The sequence below is a fragment of the Girardinichthys multiradiatus genome, chromosome 8, assembly GCF_021462225.1.
Source record: "Girardinichthys multiradiatus isolate DD_20200921_A chromosome 8, DD_fGirMul_XY1, whole genome shotgun sequence".
Lineage (NCBI taxonomy): Eukaryota > Metazoa > Chordata > Actinopteri > Cyprinodontiformes > Goodeidae > Girardinichthys > Girardinichthys multiradiatus.
Window position 1 is genome coordinate 27,213,405 of NC_061801.1, and position 23,595 is coordinate 27,236,999.

The window sequence follows — 23,595 nt, forward strand, 5'->3', positions numbered from 1 at the left end:
GTAATAATCAAAGTCTAAAGGTTCTGGGAGAGTCATTGGGACATTGTGATATTGGGGGAAAAATAAAACTAATTGTGTATTAATTGCAGTGGAAATCGCCATCACAATAATCAAAGGAAGTTACATGTTTGCCTTATATTGTGCAGCTCTATTCTGAATGCACGGCACATGAAGAATAATAGAATTTAGATTGTGATAGTGATTGGGATTCACTCTGGTTGTGAACTTGACAGCTGATAATACCTTCTATTCTTTACCTTCAAGTTTATTGTCAAGCTGTGCTTTTAGGAAACAATCTGTGAAAGCCTGATTGAGTGTACTGTTTCATTCTAGCAACTGACGTTAAACGCACATGAACAAGACTTTATTTAGCCTAAGCATACCACTGTGCATGTTATTCAAAATGTTATGTTTGTCCTTGATGATAAGTTTAATTTAAAAATATAAGTATCAAGGCATGTCGTTAATCTTGCATGCACACAGATAGATTTCCTGCTATTTTTCTTGCAACCTAAATTATGACTTTCCAAGTTCCAAACTACACTGGTTGTTACTAATGTTAGCGGTGTGAAACTGTTTAAATCTCGATGTGATTATTTAGCACACTTGCACATTTATAAAAAAAAAAAGAGGGGGTGTGAGAGGTTGGGAGGTTGGGGGAAGGAAAAAGCCTTGTGTTTTTGTGGATTGTTATTGGTTGGAGGCACAGAAAATAGGAGGGGCCTCAGTGCTGCTGTTTCTGTAGACAGAGGCAGAAGGAGGGAGACAGTGTTAGAAAGAGACGGCAGAGCAGGACAAATGAACACAGAGGGGTTCTCCCAGCATCGGTATGCCTGCCATTAAGATTTCAATTCCAGACAAAGTTGATGCTGTTAAGGCTGGACATAGACTTAAAGAAGTGTTTTACTCCACCTTTGTGAGTACTGATTTTTGACTTCTGTCAAGCCACCCCACAAGCCACCGACTTCTCAACAGCGTACAATATTCTGCCGGGATCTTACAGTGAAGGACCAAAGAGAAGCTGACACACAAATAGGTGCAGATGGAAGCCTGGTGAAAGCAGAGAAGATCCAACAAAGAGGGAAAAGCATAAGAAGCAGATTATGCCTGATCTTTCCCACAATATATGTATGCAGCTCATTAAACGATGATTTTTCTCTGGAAGCTGTTTCAGTGACTTGATGGACTACAGATTGATAAGCGCTTCACTCTGCAATTTCTGCATTTGCATCCAACGTTGAGGACATCCCAGTATTCATAAGTGCCACATTTCTGGCAGTTTTCTCCTCTGTGCCTTTACCTGGGAACCCTTCAGAAGGTTTTGTACCTTACTAGTACTGTAATTTTGCCAGATCTAAGGGCCACCCCGGGGAGCTCTCTCTCACCTTTATCTGGCCTTTCCGTCCTTCCTGTTTGAAATGGAGCATGGAAGTCTTTGTTTGGACTAAAACCAAGCTGCTGATAAAACCAGCCAGCAACCAGACTTTTTCGATTTATCGTACCCTTTAAGGGGCCCCTTTATGTGTTTTACTGCCTGAGATCATGAATTCCTCCCTGGATCCCCTGAACCAAAGCTCTCTGGACTCAAATTTATCCGGTCCCTTCTGTTTACTTGAAATAGGCTATTCCCAAATTTTCAGCACCTGCCTCCTTGAAATATCTGTCATTCTTTTCCTCACTATCCTTATCATCTGTGGCAACTTGGTGGTGATCTTTGTGTTTCACTGTGCCCCTTTGCTTAGCCAGCACACCACCAGTGCTTTTATCCAGACTATGGCATATGCAGATCTGCTAGTGGGGGTCAGCTGCCTCTTCCCCTCCCTGTTTCTGCTCCACCATCTACAGGGGCTGGACCCCAGACTGACCTGCCAGGTGTTTGGCTACATGGTTTCAGTTTTGAAGTCTGTTTCAATGGCGTCTCTCGCATGCGTGAGTGTAGACCGCTACATAGCCATCACACGGCCTCTTACTTATTCATCTCTAGTTACGCCTTGTCGGGTGCGCTGCTGCATCATTCTAATATGGTTTTACTCTGCTTTGATGTTCCTCCCGTCTTTTCTTGGGTGGGGGAAGCCCGGCTATCACGGCGACGTGGTGAAGTGGTGTGCGGTTGAGTGGAGGACTAGTCCAGCTTTTACAACCTTCATCGTTGCGCTGCTCTACGCCCCAGCCGCTCTCACAATCTGCTTCACATACGCCAACATCTTCAAGATCTGCCGACAGCACACTAGGGAGATCAGCGAGCGCCATGCTCGCTACAGGCCCCAGCAGCAGCAGGGCCCCGGAATAATTGTGGGATCAGTCATGAAGGATTGCACCACAGCAGAGCAAGGACAGGTTTCCCGATTGTCCCAGTATCAAAGGCCCCAACACAACCAACCTCAGTACCAACAGTCTACATACCCAGACAAGCGATATGCTATGGTACTGTTTCGCATAACCAGTGTGTTCTACATCCTCTGGCTGCCCTACATCCTGTACTTCCTGTTGGAGAGTGGAGGGATATACCACCACCCTGCAGTCTCGTTTCTTACAACGTGGTTGGCTATCAGCAACAGCTTCTGCAATTGTCTCATTTATAGTCTCTCCAACTCGGCTTTCAGAAAGGGCCTCAAACGCCTCTGCTCCTTCTGTCTGCGGCGCGGCAGCGATGGCTTCAGAGTGGGGAACACTAAAAAGGCTTTTGTTGGTTCTGTCGAAAAGGGATGTGCAAAGCAGTGGTATGGATATGACAATGGGGACATGAGAGTTGGTACAACATGTCATGTGTAATTCAGATGTAAAAGGAAACACTGGTGTCAAAATAACTTTTGAGCTAAAACGCCCAAAGTTACTGCTCTTTTAAAATCTTTTAAAATGTGCTTTTAAGAGATGGACGAAGATATCATTCTGTTGCTACTATGCCTGGCTCTCCCCTGTAAAAGTCACAGCTGGCAAAGGCAGAGAATAAGAGTCAAAAGCATAGCAATCTGGAATAAAAAAGGGGCCCTATTGGCCCTTTTAAGGTGTTTTTTAGTGATGCAAACACAGGTTGATATGGGTGGAGGCTGACAGATGAAGTGCTCTGGTATGAAGAATTTACTCCTGTGGGAGTAAATTCTTTTGAACAAAAGGTTGGAAAAAAAAATGTTAATCTGCTGATGATGTATTTGTGGAACTGAATACTTGGCTTGTTTTTGCCCAAACAACCAAATAATCCAAGAACCGGAAAGTTCTCATGAAAACTTTTATGTGCTTCATTTGGAACAATGTGACCTTCGTCATCAACAAAATTGGTCACATTGAACTATAAGTCAGATCAAGGACCCAGTGTACTCGTGAGACTGCGCTGAACCACAGCAAGCGGATACAAACTGAATCTTTAAATGTTATTTATTGATATTGTTAAAATGTCTATTGAATTTGTTGGTTTGCACACTGCACCTATTGTTTGATAAAAATGACCTAGTTTTGGTGTAAGACTGCTCAACTGTCAAAAAAATCGATATTATATTGAGGCCTAATGAGCCACAATCCAATAAATGAGTCATTAAATAAATAAAATAATTCCTCAAATAATGAATTATTCAACAGTTTAATTGATATTGTTGAAATCTCAAAATAATTACTGTAACATTTTGTAATTCTTTAAGTTTTACAGTCCACGATGATAAAATTAAGTGTAAACGTAAATGATAGAACATTTTTATGAAATAATCAATCATATAAATTATGAATAGATTTTTAATATTTAGCGATGCATTAAAATAGTAATTTTATTATTTATTTATTTATTTATTTATTCATTCAATTATTGAGCCTTGAAGACATGAAGTCAGTGGTTGGTAGCTAACGCTGCTATATAGTGATTGGTCAGTAGATGACTTGCTGTGCGTTAAACCAATCCAGTGTTAGTGTTATTTCATGATGGACTGTATCACAGTGACTGGGAGATGTTTTAATACATGTTGAAATGATTTTTCCACACTTTAACACAATAATAACATTTTTAATTTATGATTTCCACGTCAACTTTTTCAATAATGTATTTAATAAATTACTTGAAAAAGTAAGCAATTATATATAAATGTTTATATAAACAATTTGTTTCCAGTTGCATTTAAATTATCATGCAGCTACTTTTAATTACTTATTTATTTGACTGTGGCACTTCTCCCATGAAATTAGCATTTTTACCAGTTTGTTGCACCTTAATTTTTTATGTAGCATAATGTGTTTTCAAGACCCAGAAAACATGTATTTTTCCCATTTCTTGTATGCAGATTCTTTTGGGTTAAATCTATAGATTTATTTTATTCAGAGGTAAAGTAGGGTTTCTACAATGGCGGCTGTAAAAGTATTTCTTAGGTCTGAATACATTTGGAAAAAGAAAAATGTATTGAAACAAATGTAATTTTTTGCTTTATTCCCTATCACGTTGTTTAAATGCTCCATCCGTTTAGGTACATGTACCTTAATTGAGTTTTTAAAAAGAAAGGGCCTCAAACTGTGGATAAACACTGCTTCAGATGCTATTTATTTAGATGACTAATCTTTATAGGTGACTCATAACATTCGTCTTTGAGATTTAAAACAGAGGAAGCATCTTAAGAAAATATGGACCTATATGATTGTAAAAGTATGCAAAACCATTCGAGCATTGGTGAAGATCTGTGTGCATGTCGTGGTGTTTTTCAGCGCAGTAATAAGAAAAAATAGCTGAAGACGTATTAATGAGCCTAATTGTACCTTTCCACTTGTAAAGTTGTGTGTATTGAGCTTTCAGGACTCGTGTTAATTTAAGAACAAACATTCCTTAGCTTTATCTTGTCTGCAATGATGTGCCAAAGAAGGTCTGTTGTACTAAGTGTAATATCTGCCATCTGAGTGAGTTTACACAATATTATCAACTGTGTACCGCACTGTGTCGCATCAGTGATGCCTTGTGTGCATGTCTACGACTGTTTCTGAGTATATTGTGATATAAAGTTGCCTTTATTTAAAAACCAATAACAATAAGTCAACTGTTGGGAAAGTAGGTTTCTTTAACAGCAAGTGAGGGCTACATTAAAAGGCACGTGACTGTTTTTAGATCATTCAGTTTCAGAGGTTTAGTTTTACTCCTTTGGTAGCTAAATAATTTAAAGTATTAGTGTTCCTTCAACTCTTCAAAGCAGTTGTCACTTTTTTGCTTTAACTTAAAAAAAAAAAAAAAAACATGTACATAAACCATTCAAGCTGTTTGTTTTCTGTCTGGAACTTGTGTTCATGTGTGATTGAAGCCCAATGGAGACAATGAATGTGTTCAGATATGCCCAGACTAGACCATTGGCTAGATTCTGACTGTTTAATGTGTTTCGGGTCTCTGTACTGGTCCAATTTGTAGTAGTACCTGGTAGATGTCTTAGCTGTAAAGCATTCTGAAAAAGTGCACCCGTCTTCTCTGCTACTGTCTTAGTATTCTCCTGTTTACAGAAATATCTGACCGAATGTTTATCAGCGAACATTTATATTATTTTTTTAATCACCAAGCTCAGTTTGTTCTTAGAAGTGATAAATATACCAATATATATATTGTCTTTATAAAGATGTTTTTTTTTTTTCCCATTGGATTGTAGGGTTTGTAGTTTTTCTGCTTCAAACATGGTCATTTTGATCATTTTAGTTTGGAAGGATTCTGTACAATAGCAGCTTATTTTACAGTCCCTTTAAAACAATACATGTTTCAAGACAATCCATGATGCCTAAAAGTGCTCCCGTTGGTCACATACACTCATTCCTTCCTTCCTGTCGTAAAAACAATCAACTTATTCGTTCTCACGGGAATGACACTGATGGCTGGAAGGAAATTTCCATGCCCTGGTTGGTAAAAATAATGGAAAACATAAGGATGTTTAGAGCTGGAAGAGCGTAAAATGCAAAAATCATGATTTGTAAGAACAATTATAGCCATATGGGTGAACTTCAACACTTTAAAGAGGTAATTTTATACTTTTGCATTAAAATTCAAACAGGTTACTTGCAGTTGCTAGCAGTGGCTCTGTTGTATTTCCAGAATACATATGTCTGTTACATTAAACTCTCTATTTAATATTAACATAAAAATGCTGTGGATGATTACAACTTATGTAGAAAATTTGCACTTGCTGCCTTTTTTTGCTTGTTATTCTGGCTTATTCCTTAGTTGGCCAACCATTTTAAGTGGATCCGCAGTAAGTTGGACTGAGACGACCTAGAATTTTATCTGTCTTGAAAACGAGTCCAAATGGAGCTGCTTGGGTCCGATACTGCACATAATTTTAACATTTAAATATAGAGAATTATTTTTTTAGGTATTGAATGCTCTCATTATGGGTATTTCTGTAGAACTAAACTATTGCCGTTTAATGAGCAACCCAATAATCTAATATCCCAACATATTCAAAAATCGAATGTTTAAAAATTCAAATAACTCCCATACCAGATGAGAACAGACTACCAATAAAACATTCCAGACAGGAGATTCACCTTGTTTTTTTGTTTGTTTGTTTTTGCATATAATAAATGCTGTGTACAATGAGACCTTGTAAGTTTTAGACTTCTACAAAGTTTGGCATATTTCAAACACCAAGGGGGTTCAATTTGTTTCTACATCTTTGGAGAGATGTCTGCTTTTATATAGACTGTGAATGTTGAGTTGATGTTAAAAAGTCAAAACACGTTTATTTATGCTGTTGATGAATGTGAGTGGGACTTGTGGTTACATGATGCTCTGTATGCGATACGGTTTTGTGAATTATAGACGTTGTTTATCTGTGCTGAATAAATAAATCTGATTTTATCGCAGTGTTCTCAAATTATTTTGGAAAAAGTTCTGCTGGATGTTTTTTTTTATGCAACCTATTTTTACATGCAAACGGGTGCCAGAAAAAGTAAATAAGCTGAATATCTTGTCGTCTTTTTTTATCTTGGCTTATCTTGTGGTAAACAACGAAACACATGACATTTGTTCCACTAATTTGTGCGCTGAATTTCTTAGATAATTAGTTTGTAAGTTTCCACTACCAACTGCAAGGGAAAAAAAACCCAAAACTTTTTAATGTTAGTTTTTTAAACTGTTTTAAATAGGCAGCAGGAAACCTTCCTCCAAATAGCACAAAATGAAGGGCATAAGCTATTTAATTATTACAATTTAATGGAGCTACCAGTGCTAAGAGAAGCTTTAGCATGTGCTGATAACAAATTATTGTGAAATGATAAGGAATCAACTCTTAGTTGCTGTAAAAGCAACCAAGATAAATGTCATGCCATGCCATTTTGATATCTCAGCAGGGTTCCTTAGGAGCAGAGAAAGGAAAACAGAATGACATGTCTGCTTTTGTGTCGAGTCAGAGAAAACCGGGGACATAAACAAAGGAGGTTCTTGCTGTTCAGCATTCTCACAGAAGCTTGGCTCTGTGATTTTTATTTTCTTCCTTTTTGACAGGCACATAAATGCATAGGCTACAGCTTTCCTGTTTATGGCTTTGTTAGAACACCATGTTTTGTTGCAGGACTTCACTCACTCAGAGGTTTTCTGGTTTGCCTATTTCTTAGTCTGTTCCCTTTGACTGCAACCAAGTCTTGGACTCGATTAGCTTTTATTGTTGTACTTCTTTGCTATCAAAGATGCCACTAATTCAGTATTACGTCTATCACCATTCTAACTATTGTTATCCATTGCAAATGTAGTGGGCAAAGAAAATAAAAAGACAATGTTTTAAAAGCAGGCAGCCAGTGAGAAAGGGTTGGTATACCCTGGTCATTTTCTTAAAACTTTAGTCAGTTCAAACTTGACTTTTTAAAAACAAGTTCAAAGTTCTTTAGATTGTTTAAACATGGTTAAAGATGATTACAACCTGAAGATATATCCATTAACATGCCTCACTCATACATTTGGATATATAGCCATTAAACCACTTCATCAAGTACATCGGTTCAGTAGCAATCAGCCAATCACATGGCAGCAACTCGATGCTTTTAGGCGTGTAGACTTGGTGAAGACAACTTGATGAAGTTCCTGCTGAGCATCAGAATGGGGAAGAATATATCAAAAAGCACTGATCTACTGGGATTTTCATGCACAGCTTTCTCTTGAGATGACAGAGATAGGTCTGGAAACTGGAAATTACTCAGTGAGTGGTAGTTGTGTTGTTGTCACAGGGCAATCAGTGAACTGGTTCTAGATGACAAAAAGGCAGTTTATATACAAAAATGTAATGCAAGTTCTATCCAATCATATAGGAAGAATTAACATACATTCTTCTAGTTTAATCCTAGTTATAAAACAGTACAATCAAGTTCCGTTTTATGCTAATTGGTAAAAAAGGAAACACAGCAGATTACATTGAGTCGCTGAGTTTACAGCGGTCACCTCCTGAACATGCCTGTGGTGACAGTGGAAAGGAAGGACTCATGACAGAAAGAAACATCTGTATGTGCGGTAGATTTTCAGAGGCAGGTTCATTAGACTTAAGTGCTTTTTCATCTACTAAGTGTCTCTTTATTAATGGTATTGCAAATGTCCTGACTCCTCCCACTTAACAATAGAAAGGTTTTAGTTTAGAATCCAGGCTAGTAGTTTTGATTAGGGACTGGAAAGGTCTCTAAGTAAATGGACCACTTTTAAAATCACTCATCATGTCATTGTCAAAGCTATAAACTAAACACCGTATATCCCTTGTTTATACAATCCTAGTCCTAAAACATTGAACACATTATCCATACATGCTGAGACTGGTGGTGGTGTTCTGTTGATGCAAAGAACAATTATTTAACCTTAATGGCAAACTAGTTTTATCTTCTTACCATGTACAGTTTTCCAAATGAAATAGCATTTTTTTCTTTCATAGATGCCAGTTTTTACTTTATTAAATACCAGAAAAACTGTAATCTCTAATGTTTAGTCAGTGTTTGAGTATTAGGTTTACTCTAACATGTTCCAAAATGTAATCTTTATTACATTTCAATAAATGCGCATCTACTTTTATGATGTCTCAAGCTTCTGCACAGTAGCATGACACACTGGATATGTTTGCTCTTCCCTCTCACGCGACCCTCATTAGAAGTTGCTCTTTAACTCAACAGACAGACGGACAGAGGGGAAGCTAATTGACCATTTAGTCAAAGGTCTTTGTTCATTCTCTCAGCACTTCAGATAAGTATGGCTAAGTGGTGCTTGTCTAAACATGGATTGTTAGCTGTTACTAGGAAGCTGGAGCCAAGTGTAATATATGGAATGAAAAACATCCGGATCATTTAGGATTTCTCTTCAAGTCGGGTTTGTAGTATTATGTCCTTTGGTTTTTGCAGCCTCGGACCCAAACCCTAAATGTGATTAAACTTCATTGATGCATTTTAGCATAGTTGTTCATTGTAATACTGCACAGGTTTTGAAAGGAAAACTAGAGCAGAAATGATCACATTTCAAAATTACTATGAATTAAGTGAGGCAGATTATTTACAGCTTTTCTAGTTAAATTTCAACAAATTAAATAATAAAATATGAAGTTAATTTCTTAAAGCTGTAAAAAGATTGCAGAAGTAACAAAAATGTGGTTGTTTTAGAACAGTGGATGTTAATATTTTTTATACTCTAGCTTTTTTGTTATGGAAGATGGATGAAGGGCGGCAGTCTGTCAGAGGTTGGCATAGGCACTCAAAAAAGTTATGCCAGCCTGCATGAGTTTTCTATTGTTTTCTAAAAGATATTGTTTTGATTTTGTGAAAACTAAAAAATTGAATTTTAAGGTTTCCCACCAATATTTTCTTAAAACCTTCTCTAATCTATCCAGTACTGATTATTGTCTTGTTTTATGAGCTATTTTGATATGGTTGACTTGACTCAGCCCCCGGGACGCTAAACCTTTTGAATGTGCTGATCACACTAATCGTGAAAGCAAACAATAGGGATTCATAGTCTTTTCAAATATGGCATTAAATTTCATCTTAACTCGTTCTCATGAACACAATATATTTTAATCAAATATACTACAATTAAAATACATCGAATATGTAACAACTGATGGACAGAACCTAATCTAACTAAAATGTAATTATAAGTAAAGAATATAAATAATATACAGAAAGATTGTCATTCTCCCCAACCTTTACAAAAACAAGCTAGCAAGATCCCTATTACTTCTAAAATGTCTATTTTCTTATGCTCTGTAGCTCAAACTGGTTCCCACAAAGAATTATGAAAACATAAAATTTCTGTGACTCAGACATCAAGGTGTAGGAAGTCAAATAGGCCTTGCTTAATGATCTCTGAGAGCTGAGAGCTAGCTTCATTTGTTTAAGTAATTTTTCCTTTCCTTACTTTTTTCTGGTTCTCAGATTTATTCACCAATTCAACAAAATGTCCTAAAGACAGGTAGGTTTGATGCATTCACTGACCAAACAACGATGCGCTTTGGAAGTTTCCAACCACCCTATCATCAGTCAGGGCTGGTCAAGCTCTAAATGATGAGACTGCATTGCATAAAATATAAACAAATTCGCACTTTCCCACTGAGATGTGTACTAAGAGGTCTTTATACATTTTTGTTTTTTTTATAAAATTGTCTTTTTGGTAACATTGTTTATTCAAAGGTAATTTCTTCCTAATGTGCTGGTAATCAATAACAAAATGAGCTATCATTAATCTTAGCAGTTCTTAAGGAGAGTTTACTAATCTGAGAGTCTCGCTCCTCTGGCTCCCTGTAAATATTAGCATTCATTTTAATGTTCTTTTATTTGTGTTAAAGGCCTTGCTCCTTCCTGTCTCTCTGAGCTGCTGTACCATCATGCAGCATCCAGCTCTCAGGTCAGCTGATCAGTTGCTCCTTGGTGTGTCCAAAATAAAACATAAGCTTAGGGGTGTCGTGTTTTTGCAGCGGCAGCTCCTAAAATGTGGAATGACTTACCCATGCACTTTAGACAAGCTACATCACTTTCTGTTTTTATATTGCTTCTTAAATCTCATCTCTTTGCCTCGGCATTTGACTCCACGTGAGATGTTGATTTTGGTCTGAAGTTTAGGTTGGTTTTGACTGAATGAGTGTTTTTAAACTACTGTGTATTTAGTATACTATGTTTTTGTGTCTATATAGTGTTATTTGTAATTTTTAAGTTTTATGTATTCTGTACAGTTCATTGGTCCTTGTAATGTAAAGTGTTTTATAAATAAAGCTGGATTGGACTGGATTGGAGTGCGTGGTGCTTATTTTGTGGTGCTCTCTCATCCCTTTAGATTGATATGAGGCACGGGTTTCCCCAGGCTTGTGTTCAAGCTGGCTCCAAATGAAATCTGTAGTTTTGTTAGTGTTTCGGGGTGTTGAAAACATCTGCCAACATTAGTTTCCTTCCTTCATTTTCTAGCAATCAAGGTTAGTTTAGGGCAGAATGAGTTGATTCTGACTAAGTTGGTCTATACCTAAATATTGCAATAACGACTTTATAGATTATGCTGTAGTTCCAAAAGGAGTACTTTATTATTCCCTTCATGTTTACTCTAGTTTGACTATAAGTTTATTGATTGTATTCTAGCAAAACTGCTCAATAACTCTTGAATAATTAGCTTTAAACTTTTAAACATTAAATCTGTTACATAATAAACTGTAAGTTTCATTGTGCTCCTTTTTACCAGCCCTATAATCAGTTTAAAATGTTGTTCCCCTACAGTGTGATTGGGACACGGTTGTCAAATGCATCCAGTTCAACATGTCGTGGAGTACACGACACGTTGAACTGCAGGAAATCTTCCCTGGTTTCATTTCCTCCCGTGGCTTCATATTTCCTAATTCAGATCCCACTACTTTAAAAACAATAGACCTAAACGTTGTTCATTCGTCACCTTATCATTGCTTTCGAACCAAAAGAAAAACTATCTACTTGTGTTTACATCTTAACACATCAGCTGGTATCAGAGCTGAGATTGTCAGTGTAGCAGGATTGACCTTGAAAGCCAAGGTTGGTTTGGTTTCTTTTTATCAGAAGGTATTTTAATCATTGTAAAAAAAAAAAGTTCATTTTAACTCCTTTTAAAGCAGTCATACCAACATTTCTAAAAAAGAAATTTGTAAGCTTTATGCTTTGCCTGTTGCTAAAGTGATACTTTGTAAAACCCCTACCATTGTTTCATGTCATTTGTTAATTTTTGACAACTTCAGAGTATTTTCAGCCCTTCATTTGGTGTGATATGTCCACACTATTGCAACAATGAAATTACTTTTGATGCACTAAAAGCGAATAATATCAGAAGTGGGATGAACGGACTCAGAGTTACAAAAGAAACACGGAGCGGTGGATGATCTGTACAGTGGAAGAGAACACTCTGTGCTGCCAATTTCTCCTCCTGCCCCATGCTTCTTAACAATGCGTGGGGCCCCTACATGCTAAAGATCACTTAGACCAGCTGGGTCTGGAAAGAAGTTATTTTTACAAATACAGCTAACAATAAAGAAATCATCTCAGTAATAATCTGTTTTTTTTGTTGTCTTTGCCACATTCTTTAGAAAACTCCCTTTTACAGAGTGTTACATCTTTTCTCACCTTCTCCCATTCTTCTCTCTTCTAGGAATCTCCTCAGGACAGTGCAATCACCAGGGACATTAACAGGACGTTTCCCGCTCATGACTATTTCAAAGACACTGGAGGAGATGGGCAAGACTCGCTCTACAAGATCTGCAAGGTGGGGCTCTAATACACACACACACACACATGCATGCACACAGAGGGTATTAATTTTAAAGTGAAGTCAATGCAGCACAAATTGCACCGTCATAAAACTGGCTTCATGCAGTGCACAAGGCTGCTGCAGCAGCTGCATGCCAAATGAGGCGTAAACTGTTTTGTAACACGTCTGCAAAAACACATCAGTCTTCTTTTTCACCCATCATGACTGCTGTTGCACTAAATACTATAAAAAAATCTGATTTGCCAATCTTTTCCCACTTCTGTGATTTATTAACTAAGGAAGATGCTGATGCAATTAGAAGTAGTTAACAGTTTTTAGGTAAAGGTGGAGACTATTCAGTTATTCTATATTTCAAACAAATTGCAAATTTAGAGGCTTTATTTCCATTTTCTAACTTAGCAAATTTTACTCCCACCACATTTATGTGCAGCCATGGTAAAGTAGTGTTAAAAGCCTTAAAATATGCATAACCTCAAACTGAAATGCTGAAAATAATACAAACCGTTGTAATTTGGTTGCATTTATTAAATTGGGGAAAAATTCATGTTGAGAAATCTTTATGGTTTTGGTTTTTCTACACAGTCCTATAAAATAACTGCAATTGAAGCATTTTTGAATGTATACCTTTCTTTTTATATAGTTGATCAAAGTTTCTAGGAACCTTTATTTAGTGATCCATAATACTTATCTTTCCAGGAGTATAATTATGGTAAATAATTGAACCTGACTGAACCTATATGGCGCTTTTCCTGTCATACCGACCACTCAAGGCGCTTTAAACTAGAGCCAAATTCACCCTGTTGCACTCACAAACATGCACACATTAATACATTGGTGCGCTGATTGGTCGGGAACTTCATGTTTAGGGCCTTGCCCAGGGGCACATCAACCTGTAGCAGGAGGAAGCTGGAGTCGAACCAATACTTCCAGTTTGCAAGACGACTACTATTTCCACTGAGCCACAGTCGCCTGTTATGACACAGGGCATTTTCTTTTAGCTACTCTTCAAAATAGGAAAGACAGGGAAATATTTCATTTATGTAAGCGAAATATAAAAGCTGTTGATCTGCATAAGACAGGAAGGAGCTCCTTGAACATTAGCAATCACCTAAAGTTGTACACATCCACAGCCAGAGTAATATTTAAATAAAAGAGGAACATGAAAAATGGTTTGACTTGAACCCAAAGTCTGTCTTGCCATCGCGTGTGGTGAGGAGAAGCGAAAGGAAAGTAAAAAAAAATATTTTCAAAGCTCACTGTTTGGGAAATGCAGAAACGTTTGAGATTAGTGTGAGATTTTCTTTTAGACATCGTCACCATATTGTGCTTCATCAGCTACTAAATGACTTGCTAAGGGAATTAGCAATAAAATATGAAGATTCCAGTTGCAAACTGATGAAATGCTAATAAGAAGAGTAAATACGATCTGAAACAAAATTCCCAAGCCATAACAAGACAACTAGATCGAAAATGGAAATGAAAACGTTACAAACAAGTTTGCAAATCAGTAGTGAGAGTTTCCAATGCCCATGTTAATTAACTCTGTCTGATTCTGTGACTGGGAGGTTCATTGAGTTCACAAAAGTCTGGAAAAAGAAAAATGGGCTTCACTTAGAACACACAAACACACACGAAACAAAACAAGAATCAAAGTATAGCCGGTCTATTTGGAACAGGGATCTAATTGCTGTGGTTCTGTAATAATACTTGAGCAGACTGCAGCCTTTTTACACTTTTCAGTTTAATATCATTCATTATGCATAGCTCTTGTAAGGGCATTCATCTCCTCTCAGACAAGGAGCTCCTGAGGTGCATTTGAATAATTCACAGGTTTCTCCCTTTGTTGTGTGTATGGATTGATCCACATTTTGTATTTTTGATGTTTCTAGTTCACTAGGCCACTACAGCCAATTTCCCCCAAATTATCTACTTTGTATCAGTATCAGCTTGAATAAATACGAGCATTTCTCCTAAACATTTTGCTCTCTGAGTCACTTTATTTGTATCCAATCATCATAATTCATCCCTTTTTGGCTTCATATTTATTAAATAACAAGGATAGGTCTGATGATCTGAGTGTTGGAGAACTTTGTTATTTTAAACAATGGGATTTGAATAACTTTGATTGCAGTTGGTCAGCATCCTTTGAAATCTATATTTTTGTGTTTACTCATAAGCTGTTCTAAAGATCTTCTGTCATCAACAATTTGGAAATGTTTTTAATAATCTGTCAAATACAGTAGAAGATGTGAATGTACAGTTTTTCTTTATATTCTCCATTCTCCAAAACCACAACTAATACAAATACAGGGGTTGGACAATGAAACTGAAACACTTGTCATTTTAGTGTGGGAGGTTTTATGGCTAAATTGGACCAGCCTGGTAGCCAGTCTTCATTGATTGCACATTGCACCAGTAAGAGCAGAGTGTGAAGGTTCAACTAGCAGGGTAAGAGTTTTGCTCAAAATATTGAAATGCACACAACATTATGGGTGACATACCAGAGTTCAAAAGAGGACAAATTGTTGGTGCACGTCTTGCTGGCGCATCTGTGACCAAGACAGCAAGTCTTTGTGATGTATCAAGAGCCACGGTATCCAGGGTAATGTCAGCATACCACCAAGAAGGACGAACCACATCCAACAGGATTAACTGTGGACGCAAGAGGAAGCTGTCTGAAAGGGATGTTCAGGTGCTAACCCGGATTGTATCCAAAAAACATAAAACCACGGCTGCCCAAATCAAGGCAGAATTAAATGTGCACCTCAACTCTCCTGTTTCTACCAGAACTGTCCGTCGGGAGCTCCACAGGGTCAATATACACGGCCGGGCTGCTATAGCCAAACCTTTGGTCACTCATGCCAATGCAAAACGTCGGTTCCAATGGTGCAAGGAGCGCAAATCTTGGGCTGTGGACAATGTGAAACATGTATTGTTCTCTGATGAGTCCACCTTTACTGTTTTCCCACATCCGGGAGAGTTACGGTGTGGAGAAGCCCCAAAGAAGCGTACCACCCAGACTGTGGCATGCCCAGAGTGAAGCATGGGGGTGGATCAGTGATGGTTTGGGCTGCCATATCATGGCATTACCTTGGCCCAATACTTGTGCTAGATGGGCGCGTCACTGCCAAGGACTACCGAACCATTCTTGAGGACCATGTACATCCAATGGTTCAAACATTGTATCCTGAAGGCGGTGCCGTGTATCAGGATGACAATGCACCAATACACACAGCAAGACTGGTGAAAGATTGGTTTGATGAACATGAAAGTGAAGTTGAATATTTCCCATGGCCTGCACAGTCACCAGATCTAAATATTATTGAGCCACTTTGGGGTGTTTTGGAGGAGCGAGTCAGGAAACGTTTTCCTCCACCAGTATCACGCAGTGACCTGACCACTATCCTGCAGAAGAATGGCTTAAAATCCCTCTGACCACTGTGCAGGACTTGTATATGTCATTCCCAAGACGAAGTGACACTGTATTGGCCGCAAAAGGAGGCCCTACACCATACTAATAAATTATTGTGGTCTAAAACCAGGTGTTTCAGTTTCATTGTCCAACCCCTGTACATGTAAATGAAGTACTTTCTTTGATTTCTGTCCACTTGTAAAGTTGTTTCTAATTCAGGCTGAAAAGCCTTTACTAATGGTATGCCTTTGTCTTTCACGTTGTCTAGGCTTACTCTGTTTATGATCAGGAGATTGGCTACTGCCAGGGACAGTCCTTCCTGGCTGCAGTGCTGCTGCTGCATGTGAGTTGACACACCAGCACAGTCCAGGAAAACAAGAGCCACAACGAACACTGGAAGATTAGTTATTTGAATTAATAATCCTTAAAAGTTAGATCAAATTTGTAACAATATTTTTTGAGTATGAATATAATTTCTGTGATAATCAGAGTTTTCTGCCTACTCATTGTGTCATTCAAGTAAAGAAGCAGTCCAGCACTGCCCCCTTGTGGCGTTGTTGAACAATTTCAGGGATGTTGACAGGAATCAGGAGCAGAAAGTTTATTACAGGGTGTCTGAAGGAGGAGGAGGGGGGGTTGTTAAGGCTGTATCTGGCCACCCCCCTCCATCAAATACTTAGTCTGTCAGGGTTCCAGCACAGTGGAAAACTCTGGAATCTGATTTTAGTATTTTCCAGGTCTGAAAAAATATAGAAAGAATTTGGAAAATCTTGTGTGTTTTTTTACTTTATTTTCTGTCCTATTATGTAAATGTCTGCTTTTTCCTTCCATCTGTCCTTGTTCCTTTCATCCTTGTGTCTTACATCCAGTCTTTGTCTATCTATCCTTCATTTCTTCCTTCCTTCCTTCCTTCCTTCCTTCGTTCCTTCCTTCCTTCTTTATGTTCTTCTGTCTTTGTGTCCTTCCCTGTGTCTTACTTCATTTATTTTTCTGTTTTTATCTATATTCTGTCCTTTTTATTCTTTTCTTCCTTTCTTCCTGCCTTGTGTCCCTCCTTCCTTGTTTACCCACTTGTTTGTGTCCTTTCTTCCTTTTCAGCCTTTGTGTCCATCCTTCCTTGCTTCTTCATTCCCTACCTACACCTACACCTACACCTACCTACCTACCTACCTACCTTCCTACCTACCTACCTACACCTACCTACCTACCTACCTACCTACCTACCTACCTTCCTACCTACCTACCTTCCTACCTACCTACCTACACCTACCTACCTACCTACCTACCTACCTACCTACCTTCCTACCTACCTACCTTCCTACCTACCTACCTACACCTACCTACCTACCTTCCTACCTACCTACCTACACCTACCTACCTTCCTACCTACCTACCTACACCTACCTACCTTCCTACCTACCTACCTACCTACCTACCTTCCTACCTACCTACCTACACCTACCTACCTTCCTACCTACCTACCTACCTACCTTCCTACCTACCTACCTACACCTACCTACCTTCCTACCTACCTACCTTCCTACCTACCTACCTACACCTACCTACCTACCTACCTACCTACCTACCTACCTTCCTACCTACCTACCTTCCTACCTACCTACCTACACCTACCTACCTACCTTCCTACCTACCTACCTACACCTACCTACCTTCCTACCTACCTACCTACACCTACCTACCTTCCTACCTACCTACCTACCTACCTACCTTCCTACCTACCTACCTACACCTACCTACCTTCCTACCTACCTACCTACCTACCTTCCTACCTACCTACCTACACCTACCTACCTTCCTACCTACCTACCTTCCTACCTACCTACCTACACCTACCTACCTTCCTACCTACCTACCTACACCTACCTACCTTCCTACCTACCTACCTACCTACCTACCTTCCTACCTACCTACCTACCTTCCTACCTACCTTCCTACCTACCTACCTTCCTACCTACCTACCTACACCTACCTACCTACCTTCCTACCTACCTACCTACACCTACCTACCTTCCTACCTACCTACCTACAGTGGGGAGAACAAGTATTTCATACACTGCCGATTTTGCAGGTTTTCCCACTTGCAAACCATGTACAAGTCTCTAATTTTTATCATAGGTACTCTTCAACTGTGAGTGACGAAATCTAAAACCAAAATCCAGAAAATCACATTGTGTGATTTCTAAGTAATTAATTTGCATTTTATTGCATGACATAAGTATTCACAATGAAAGGTTTTATTTGTACTTTTAAATTTGAACGTGAAGGAACATTGTTATTAAGATGCAGCTATTTTTAGCAATCCTAGTAATTTCACAAGTACCTGTAGTGTTTACATCTGAAGCAGTATTAGACATTCATAACCGGATCTTGTGCTTTCTTTAGATGCCAGAAGAGCAAGCGTTCAGTGTTCTGGTGAAGATCATGTTTGATTATGGGCTCAGGGACTTGTTCAAACAGAACTTTGAGGATCTGCACTGCAAGTTCTTCCAGCTTGAAAGACTCATGCAGGTTTGTGTGTCACATTTCCACATCTCAGGTCGTGTTTCCCATAATTCTGCAAATTGTTGTTTATGTGAAATCTTTCTTAATTGCTGTTGTCTTCTTCCTCTGTTTAATGCTCTTCCTCTCTTCTGTTGGTCTTTTTTTTTTTTTTTTTTTTTTTTGCCGTCATCAGGAGTACATACCAGATCTGTACAACCATTTCCTGAATGTCGGTCTAGAGGCTCATATGTACGCTTCACAGTGGTTCCTGACCCTCTTCACAGCCAAGTTTCCTCTTTACATGGTCTTCCATATAATCGACCTGCTACTGTGTGAGGTTGGTATTACAAAAAAACTCCATAGTGGTCACAGTTCACAGGAGAAACTACTGTGGTGTTGCAGGATCTTTTTAACTGTAAAGCAGTTCTGTTTACACACTTTAACGCTGAATTAATACGACTTTAAAGTGCCCGTTACATGTTAGAAAAGGTCTTTAAAGTAACGTTGCTAAGAGAGCTGACTTACTTACTATTACATCACCTTTCCAGACTTCAAGTGGTTTCCTTTCTCTCTTAAAGATTACGTTTAATCCATATTATAATTCATAAAGAAGAAGAAGAAGGATCTTTATTTTCCTGTATTCTTGTAAATCAGGTTGTTTGCTAGAAACAAGAAAACTGCAGTTGATGTTTGCTCAACAGAGAACACGGCTCGTCTTTCCTCATGAGATAATTGTTTACTTTGTTCTCAGTCATTTCGTTCCAGTGTTCTTGAAAATATTGGGGGACAAATACATGTTGGGACAAATGTTAGTTACTACCTCCAGAGGGTTTAATGACTATTAAGATAAAAAGAAAAACTTTAGAGAAAATGTCTTTAGAGTCCATTAACTAATTTGATTCACTTGTACCTGAAGTTTTACTCTATTCTGGGAAAATGTGTTGTTTAGTTGCGCTGATTTCGACACCAAACTAAGCTCACAGTGTCATTTATTAAGCTGTTCAGTATTGTATAAAAGCCACATTCTCCCATCATGAGCCAGATTTCATCGATTCATCTTTCCAGTGATTACATTTTCTTAATTTTAGTCGGCACAAAAAGTCTGAAAAACCTTGCTGGCATCAGCTAGTCAAACTTGCAAAAATCTGATATTTTTTGTGATCATTGAATGCACCATATGTAAGCTCTACTTGGTCACGCTAACAGCAATGCTCTTCGGTGTGAAAACTGTTACTGTGTGAAGAAGTTTGCTATTTTAATTATCAGTAATGTGTTTAAAGATGAACTCGGAGGGTGCACCGAGAGGCACACAGCTGTTTTATGGGAAACAGTATTTTCTACATCATGCCCAGTTGGGCTGCTAGAAAGACTTTAGCTGAAGGTGTTACTTCAAAGTTGATCTCCTTTGTCCTTTGGGGCTCTTTATATTAGTCTGTTATAGAACATGCTGCATTTGGAAATATTGACAGCTTTTTGGATATCTTAGGTTAAATCAAGGATCTACAATCTACAGGGAATACACACAAACAGCTGTTTCTGTAATGCTAACCATGCTAACTGCCAATACAAGATACAAAAATAATATTTTAAATGTTAACCCCATCATTTTGTCTTTTTCTTATAGTAAAATCCCATTTTAAACCTATTGCCCTCTTATGTCACCTCTTCTTCTCACATAACTTGTATTTAGTGACCCCTCAGGGAAGATGGTTAGGAAAAATATTTTAAATGCAATTCTTATTCATTCTCACATTATACAGTAAAGCCCAGAATTATTCATACCCTTTACAGATTTGGGTATTGAAGTAATCTTTTATTTTGTGTTCTTTTAGACTGGAAGTAGGTTTAATATTTGGGAATGGCCCAGCTCGAGTCCTAGCTTGAATTTGATAGGGAATATATGCAGGGAGCTTAGGATTAGACTGATACCAACCTCAAAGATTTGGAGCTCATAACACCAGCGGAGACATGCGAAAATCTGGCGGGCAATTATAAGACGGGTTTGATTACTCTAATGTTATAAAAGATTTTTCCAATGTTTATTGAAAGATAAATCAGAGCTGGCAAGAATTGGTTTTGGCAGGTCAAAGCTTTACAAAAACTGGAGATCAGTTCTCTCAAGGAGCTAAAAGCAGCACACAGCACTAACACACGATGCTACTGCTATCAACACAATGGCCAGAATGTCTTATCAACACACAATAAATTAATGTCTAAAATAATGTTTGTTGTTGATTTAGCGTTTTTTGCGGCTTACCGCCATGTTCTGTCCATCATTAGACAGAAGGAACTGACCCTTTATTCAAAAGACGTCTTTTAGCAAATCCTTCTTGATGCTGGAGCTTGTCCTTGAAGTGCTTTGTGCAAACGAAGATGAATTTCCCCACTGATGTGGGTAGATTTCCATGAAAATTCAAATTTTACCAGGCTTTTGGCAGAGGTTCTGATGCTGGGGGATGGTGAATGAATTGTGTGGGCTAATACACCCAACAATCAAACATTCTGATGTATCCACCTGCAGCTTCAGCATACTTGAGCTTGGACTGCAAAATCACAGATGGTAATAAAAATGGCGGATATGCGAAAGTGGTTAGCTGGAGGTTCATGACCTTGTTTAATAGTTCTGCAGCAAATACTATGACATAATAGTTAAAAAAACCATAATGGAGAATAGAGAAAACTGAACGAATTGAAAATTATGACCCAAGCAGAATATAAAGATATCTACTCAGCATCTGGAGAGACTAAATTCAACTTTTCTCTACTTCTACATACTCCAAGTACACAACAAAATATATTTAAGGGCTGAAAAGGTGTATTTTACATGATATGTCCCCTTTAAGCAACTAAGTACACACAACAGGGAAAGTGAACACATCCAGAGAAGTGAGCAGGTCTAGATTGGTACCAGATAAAATGTTTCTGTATCTGGTGTCAAGAAGTGACACTAATACGCTTTATGAGTTTATTGAAAGGATTGTTTCATCCTTAACAGTTTGGAAAATCCACAGCTTATTAGTCAGTTATAAAGTGATGCTGGTGTGATGCTTGAGTAGTCTTAAGATCTGGGAAATTTTAGATGAATACAGGATATCTGCTTCTGAGAAATATGATCTTTGAATATGATTATCCTAACACAGTAGCTAAAGTGCTGTAAATGGGGGTGATCTAAAACAAATTCTGTAAATACCCATTAATTCAAAGCCTAAACAGCTATTCTAAACAAATGTTTTAATTAAATAAAAGACTTTGTTCTTCTATAGTTTTAATGAATGAATGAAAAATGAATACACTCTTTCAGATCAACTAAACCTCAACCCTTTTGTTTTTCAGGGTATTAGTGTGATCTTCAATGTAGCCTTGGCCCTTTTGAAGGTAAGAATTAAATCAGGTGTACCGACACACCCAACAGTAACATTTGAAAGCATAAACTAAAGTACAGTCTCAGCCAATAAAAGACCAAGCGTTAGGGAAAAGTCACCATTTTGTTTTGTGTTGGAAGGAGTGAGTATGCTTTTTGTTAAAGATTTACTTCCAAAGATTTGCTTTGAAAACACTTTTAAAGCTGGTTCAGGTAGATTTGAGCAATTTTGTTCTTTTATTTTGGTTGATCATTTTATTTATAATTTGTTTTGTCATTCTCTAACAAACCAGAGTTCTGGTTTTAAAATAGTGTTACTTTTCAGAGCTAAAGAAAGGAAATTAACTTTTGGTTAGCAAGCAGTTTTTAATTGGGAGTTTCAAGTCTCTGTTTCAATAAACATTATATATGTTGTTTGTTTTTTTGTTTTAGACGTCAAAAGACGATCTACTGCAAACGGACTTTGAAGGTGCTCTCAAATTCTTTCGCGTCCCGGTCCCGAAGAGGTACCGCTCAGAAGAAAATGCCAAGAAACTGATGGAGCTGGCCTGTAGCATGAAAGTGAGTTGAAATGTAAAAAATGGCTTATGGTACTTCTCATCTATTGACTTTAAAATGCTGTATGTAATTTCTTATTTTATTTATCAATCTTTAGGTATGTTCAAAATGTTAAATGTCGTATGAAAGCTGTGCTATCTAGCAATGCCGCTCAAATACCACTAGGGGTCACTGTTGAGCTTTATCATAACTAACATATAATCAAACACACACACACCAGACACTCACATCCCTCTCCTAAACGCTCACACCTGTGTCCTGACCTGATTGGAACAGTCTGGCCCAGTTTAGAGGACCTGACTTTGAAGGTAACTTTATGAAGGAACATTTCTTTCCACAAACTCTGTAAGGAAGTAAAAAAAAAAGGTGTCAACTTGTTACTCTTCGGGTGGGCAGCAGAGGAAGCTCTCTCTAAAGCTCGTCCAGCAGAGGAAGTAAATCAGAGCGACTGTACAGGTCTGAACATGCTCCAGTTACTCACCCTGAGGCATCAATTCCTTAAAAATAAATCAAAATGAGCTCAAGAAGCTTCTGATAAGGCAAAAAAAAGCTCAATAATAGCACCCACATAAAAATTATATTGCTTTTGCTTTGTTTACAATTGGATTTTATTGATTTGGTAAATTTAAACATCTAATGTGAAGGAAATTTAAAACACATTTTAGTGAAATACACTGATGTTGTTTTTGCACAGTGTGGTAAATTATTTGACACATTGACCTCAGTTCTTAATATGAGGGTGGTTTGGTTAATCTGAGAACTGGATGTCATTACAGTGGGATTAAAAGGCTGGATTAACGTTGGCCTTATTGGCTAATGTTTGGGCTTTCTGACTGAGTCACTTCTGTTAGTGTTTGTCAGATGTCATGATATTTTTTTACACAGTTTAAATATATGATTTAGTTGCTTTGATTTAGCACCATAAAAGGTTTTGTTGGACGGTAATTTGTGCAAATCAAACAATTACTGCATTGTTTCAAAAATAATGTAGTGGATTCTATTTCCATCAGATTAGGATTGTTTTTGATCCTTGAATTAAATAAATCGTAATACTTTGGGCATTATAGACACTCGGTGGTAAAATGT

The 23,595-nt window shown here is 37.9% G+C and overlaps 2 protein-coding genes across 7 annotated transcripts in view; both read left to right on the forward strand.

Annotated features, from left to right (window-relative positions):
* Positions 1 to 23,595, forward strand: part of LOC124872277 (rab GTPase-activating protein 1) — a 92,637-nt gene that overhangs the window by 42,803 nt on the left and 26,239 nt on the right. For all 6 annotated transcript variants that reach the window (XR_007039238.1, XM_047372065.1, XM_047372068.1 and 3 more), the window contains 6 exons: positions 12,557 to 12,670; positions 16,357 to 16,431; positions 18,492 to 18,617; positions 18,784 to 18,927; positions 21,924 to 21,965; positions 22,384 to 22,512. Coding sequence is in view for 5 of the 6 variants with exons in the window: in XM_047372065.1 (XP_047228021.1) it covers positions 12,557 to 12,670; positions 16,357 to 16,431; positions 18,492 to 18,617; positions 18,784 to 18,927; positions 21,924 to 21,965; positions 22,384 to 22,512 (630 nt within the window). In the remaining variant the exon portion in view is untranslated. The remainder of the gene's footprint in view (positions 1 to 12,556; positions 12,671 to 16,356; positions 16,432 to 18,491; positions 18,618 to 18,783; positions 18,928 to 21,923; positions 21,966 to 22,383; positions 22,513 to 23,595) is intronic.
* LOC124872278 (probable G-protein coupled receptor 21) lies at positions 656 to 6,799 on the forward strand. Its single transcript, XM_047372071.1, has one exon. The coding sequence runs from the start codon at positions 1,543 to 1,545 to the stop codon at positions 2,770 to 2,772; it is 1,230 nt and encodes a 409-aa protein (XP_047228027.1). The 5' UTR covers positions 656 to 1,542; the 3' UTR covers positions 2,773 to 6,799.

What these genes read in the sequence shown, in the direction of transcription:
- LOC124872278 (XM_047372071.1), top strand. Translation starts at nt 1,543, where the DNA reads ATGAATTCCTCCCTGGATCCCCTGAACCAAAGCTCTCTGGACTCAAAT.